The sequence below is a fragment of the Monopterus albus genome, unplaced genomic scaffold (genome assembly GCF_001952655.1).
Source record: "Monopterus albus unplaced genomic scaffold, M_albus_1.0 scaffold7.1, whole genome shotgun sequence".
Classification (NCBI taxonomy): Eukaryota; Metazoa; Chordata; class Actinopteri; order Synbranchiformes; family Synbranchidae; genus Monopterus; species Monopterus albus.
In genome coordinates this window covers 3,979,099-3,984,206 of record NW_018127887.1, presented here as the reverse complement: position 1 = coordinate 3,984,206, position 5,108 = coordinate 3,979,099, and the positions used below count along the sequence as shown (strand labels likewise).

Sequence of the window (5,108 nt, the reverse complement as noted above, 5' to 3'; positions counted from 1 at the left end):
ATTTTAATATATTTCCATGTCACACATGCATCCATCCTGAAAAAAAAACCATTAGGGCAATTGAAACCAAATGCAACGAGTCTAAATCTCAGGCTGTGTAAAATGAAAATTGCATACAACAAAGTGCTTTTCCCCACAGTCATTCACCATTTTATTGCATAAATGACACCGTTACAGTTCTCAATCGGCTTCAGCTTAAAATGCAACCACACGCTATTTTCTATTCAAAAGCAGTATTACTGCTCCAACGTAGCTGTATCACTGGCGCTGCGCATTACCTGGAAAAACCGTAAAACACCTTTGGAAGCGGAGCTTTTTCCTCGGCTGAAGTGGAGGCACCAGCACTAGCAAGGCAGTAGCTTGCGCAGTCATCTCCATAGCGGGCAGAGTCACAACCCAACCAACAGCACAAACTACTACCTCAGCCAGTACGTGGCCAAAAACGCACAGGACCTAAATGTCGACATACACGAAGCCACGAAAAAACAGCTGCAGAAATGCGCTGGCTGGAGTTCGGTGCGGCGACGTCCTCATGATGCCGGAGCTGGAGTCGCTCCTCTTCTGTGGAGACTTGAAATAAGAGGAGCACCCCGCCCAAGCAGACACGCTCCCTCCGCCCTCCTCCCTCCCTCCTGTTCTTGTGTGAAACCCACCAAACAGCCCTTTCCCCTCCTATGACCTGTAGTGATGGGAAGTTCGGATCATTTTACTGATTCGGTTCTTTGAATGTCGTTCAGCAAAATGCAATCTTTTCGAGTCATTTCGTTCACTTTAGCAGAATGTAATTAAAATGTTATTTAAAAGCCCAGTTTGTATCCCATTCTGGGATAGTTATTCCCTTCGCTATCACACTTTATAAATAAAAACAAACAAACAACAATTCAAGAGTCAATCTCTATTATTAAATAACTGCATATAAATAAAAAAAACCCACTGATTTATGCATGAATTTATACATTTCTATTTTCTACACTGCAGGGTTAGCTGATGTTTATATTTGTTAACACAAAGAATAAATAAATAAAGGTAAGTACGTAAGTAAGTAAGAAAGAAAAAGATTTTCCCTGATGAAGTTTAAAGCATTAACCAACTCTTTATTAAAACATTCAGTGTTATGGAAAAGAACCATATTGACAGATATTCACAGAATTATAGTCTGTAGGAAATAAAAAAAACTATTTTATAATAAAAATAAATACATCACGTAACAGTAAGAGTAAAAAAACTCTTAAGGACGGTTGACAATTCGCTAATTTCTGTATCCAACAAAGTGGTAATGTGACGTTTCAAAAACGAACGATCTTTAAAGGATTAGTTCACCTTCGAGTCATTCGTTTTTGTTACGTGACATGACCGTTTTGTCAATACTGAGCTTATATGCGATGTTGCGCATGCGCAGTCAACACAAAATAGAATAGAAGCTGAACGTGTGCGGGTTTGTTTCCAGGTATTACCGCTTATCACCCGAACACGGCTTTACACGCATCAGCAAATTCAACGTTTGGCGACGACTTTGTGTATAAATTAGTACAAATATTTGGAAGAGGCTGGTTAAAGCCTGGAAAGGCTGTGCAGACTCCACCCTATCTATCTGTCGGTGTAAACTAGTAGTACACGTACATGTAACATTAATGTATGTCATACTGTATTATTGGATTAGCCTGTAAGTACTGATGTATTATTGTGTTCATCATTTTCATTTTGCAGCTGGTAAAGGTGGATCTAATGTTATAGTGATGGGTAGCTTGGGAATTTATTGGAAGCTTATGTGATAGGTTTCCTGAACACTTTGTCTGCAAGGAGCAGATTTGTAACAGTTGTTTCCTGGTTTCATGTAAAATTCATGGAATTATACCTCTGCTTGAAGTGGCTTTCTCTCCTTACAGGAAAACCATACAACATCCAACATGACTGCCATAAGCAGCTCAAACACAGCTTTTGCCCTGGAGCTGTTCCGCACCCCGAGCCAAGGAAACCCCACCGGGAACATCTTTGTGTCTCCACTGAGCATCAGCTCGGCCCTGGTGATGGTTTACCTGGGAGCTAAAGGAGCCACTGCAGCTCAGATGGCACAGGTCAGCGCACTGATAACCTCTGTATTGTTAAATAGTTATTCTGGCCTGCTCCTGTAAATCATCTTGTGAGTTATTTAGTTTAGTCTGCCAGCCCTGTGTGTATCTAGGCACGTAATGAAAGGTGCGTCTTGGGTGAGTCACTGACTAAATCTAACGACTCCTGTACTCTGACGTCAATAAACGCCCCAAGAACAAGGTGTGAATTGTTTGCTAAAGCAGAAGAGTGTAAAAACACATGTATGACTTCAGTGTTGGATAAAGTTGAGTTCCAGTGTTAAAAAACATGAACGAGTCAAACACAAACTGTTGCTGCAAACTGGAAGCACATTATTGTTTGAAACGTCCCTGTATTCTGTAGCACTGTGAGCTCCCTTCACTGAAACAGAAGACTGGAACTAAAACTGTACACAGTATCACAAATAGCCTGCAGACAACTGACAGCAACTTTAAGGCTACTAAGAAACAATGTTACTGCTGCTATTCGTCCAATAAGTTTTAAATTTCTAGAACAAGTTGCACACAGTCGAGGTCAGTATAGCATCTTCATCATCTGCTACACTGTGCAGAGTTTGTTAAATGTTGTGTGTTGCTCCAAAATTGCACACAGGCTCTATCATTCAGCCCAGGTGAAGGTGTCCACGCAGACTTCCAGGCACTAAACGCTGACATCAACTCACCATCTGCATCATACATCCTGAAACTAGCTAATCGTCTTTATGGAGAAAAAACTGTCCCGTTCCTACCAGTGAGTTTTCAGCTTCCACTTAGCACAGATACTTTAACCGAACCAACAGCTCTGATAAGATGGTGTCTGGTCTTTGCAGACGTTCCATGAAGCCGCTCAGAAGTACTACCAGGCAGACCTGAAGGTTGTTGATTTCATTGGGGCTCCAGAAGAGTGCAGAGTGGAGATCAACAGCTGGGTTGAGCAGCAGACAGAAAGTTAGAATTTAGAGCTTAAAATGAACTCTAAAATTCCCCCTTCATGTTGTACAGCAGTAAATGTCCTCTGTGAAACGGCATTCAGTGGCTGCCTTCTGCTTTTTTTCAGGTAAGATTAAAGATCTTCTGGAGTCAGGAACAGTCGATACATTGACGAGACTGGCTCTGGTCAATGCCATCTACTTCAAAGGAAACTGGCTGAACCGCTTTGAGGAAAGAAACGCTCAAGATGCCCTTCAACATTAACCAGGTGAAAACTAAGCTCACATTTGGATATAGAAAACAGAGTTGGACTCCAGCAGATGTTGAACTAATCTGTAGCTGTCTGTGCTTCCCATGCATCAGAATGAGACCAAGCCAGTCCAGATGATGTGCCAGATGAAGGAGCTGCCCTACACCTACATCCCTGAGCACGATCTGCAGATCCTGGAGCTACCGTACGTGGACGAGGAGCTTAGCATGTTCATCCTGCTGCCTAAGCTGTCTGCAGATGGCTCTGACCCTCTGCTCAAGGTACACAGCCTATACACAACTACCTCCAAAACAAAGGCAGCTTTTCTGGGTTGCTTTGGTTCATTTCTTAAAGCTTCTACAATAATTTTATATTAACAAGCTCATACAACAAGCTAGTGGTTAAGGCGCAGCGCTCTCACCGCTGCGGCCCGGGTTCGAGTCAGGGTTGCATCAGGAAGGGCATCCGGTATAAAACACATGCCAAATGTCAACATGCGAGTCGTCAGTGTGACGATTCGCTGTGGAGACCCCTAAACGGGAAAAGCCAAAAGTGACTTTCTTATATGCTACCTGTCTAACACCAAACAGCAGACAGACAAAGCTCGAGACAGGCTGGTGAAGACAGACGAACGTCATGCTGCTGAGGAGCCAGATAGTTTATTCAGGACTTGGTAAATCCATGTGAATAATGGATTTACATTCATTAGGTGGACAGTAATAACACACCATGAATGCTGGTGTTGCTCAGCATCTGTTGGATATGTAAACTGTTAGTGAGCAAATTAGTTACTGTATAACCTTATAAAGCAAGAATATGTTAAAGGTGTGTGTTGGTCAGTTTCTGGCTAGAAAGTGAATTAATGTTACTTAAAGCAAATTAGGCTCGAAAGGAATGTAACAGATGTTGTATTTACATTACTGAGCATACAGAACAATACCATTAGCACGTTTAACCCATTTTCAACATTTAAAAAATTCTTGTTGATGCTGACCAGATTTTAATAAAAACATGAGCTAGAGATGCAACAAAAAGTATTTGTTCGGTTCCAGCTGGAGAAGGCGCAAACACAGGAGAAGCTGAGCGAATGGACCAAGAGGGAAAACATGGATGTCCACATAGATATTGTCCTTTACCTGCCAAAGTTCATGCTGGAGGAAGACTACGATCTGACTGATCCCCTGTCTAAACTGGGCATGACAGACGTGTTCTCCGAAGCGAAGGCCGACCTGTCTGGCATGAAGGGTAAAAGAGGCCTCTTCCTGTCTACGGTAGCCCACAAGGCCTTTGTGGAGGTGAACGAGGAGGGCACGGAAGCAGCTGCAGCCACAGCCACAGCCACAGGAGACATGATGGTGTGTGGTATACCGATACACTTCAAAGCAGACCACCCCTTCATGTTCTTCATCAAGCACAATAAGAGCAACTCCATCCTCTTCCTCGGCAGGCTCTCATCTCCTTAGGAGACAGGACCAGCAGAGGAAGATGTTGGACCACTTCAAATAAAAAAAATATGCAACATGTTCTAAAAGGCTTTATTTTTTGTTTTGCTTATTAAAGGCCTGTATTTGCGTCTGCTTTTGCGCTGTCAATTTGCCATTACTAATAAAGTGACTTCTGAAAGTAAACTTCCCTATATTTTAGCTATGTGAGTAAAAATCTGATGGTGATTTTAAAAAACAATGAGCTGGAATATGTCTTTTGCATCCCTGCAGTTTTCATAAGGAATGTTTTCTCAGTATACAGGAGTGTCAGTGAAAAGAATTCACACTGAAGTCTGGATTGTCCACAAAGCAGAACGTTTTCTTGAAAAACAAGTTGCTGCTGAGGTTTTTAAATCAATTATGTAATCTTGTGTG

General features: G+C 42.2%; 1 protein-coding gene across 1 annotated transcript; it reads left to right on the top strand.

Annotated features, from left to right (window-relative positions):
- Positions 1-1,814: 1,814 nt before the first annotated feature.
- On the top strand, positions 1,815-4,822 carry LOC109972485 (leukocyte elastase inhibitor-like). Its single transcript, XM_020621380.1, is given in 7 exon segments — positions 1,815-2,075; positions 2,683-2,820; positions 2,900-3,017; positions 3,127-3,229; positions 3,231-3,267; positions 3,363-3,530; positions 4,302-4,822. Coding segments are annotated over 7 exon segments (1,143 nt in total). The 5' UTR covers positions 1,815-1,907; the 3' UTR covers positions 4,713-4,822.
- The last annotated feature ends 286 nt before the right edge of the window (positions 4,823-5,108 follow it).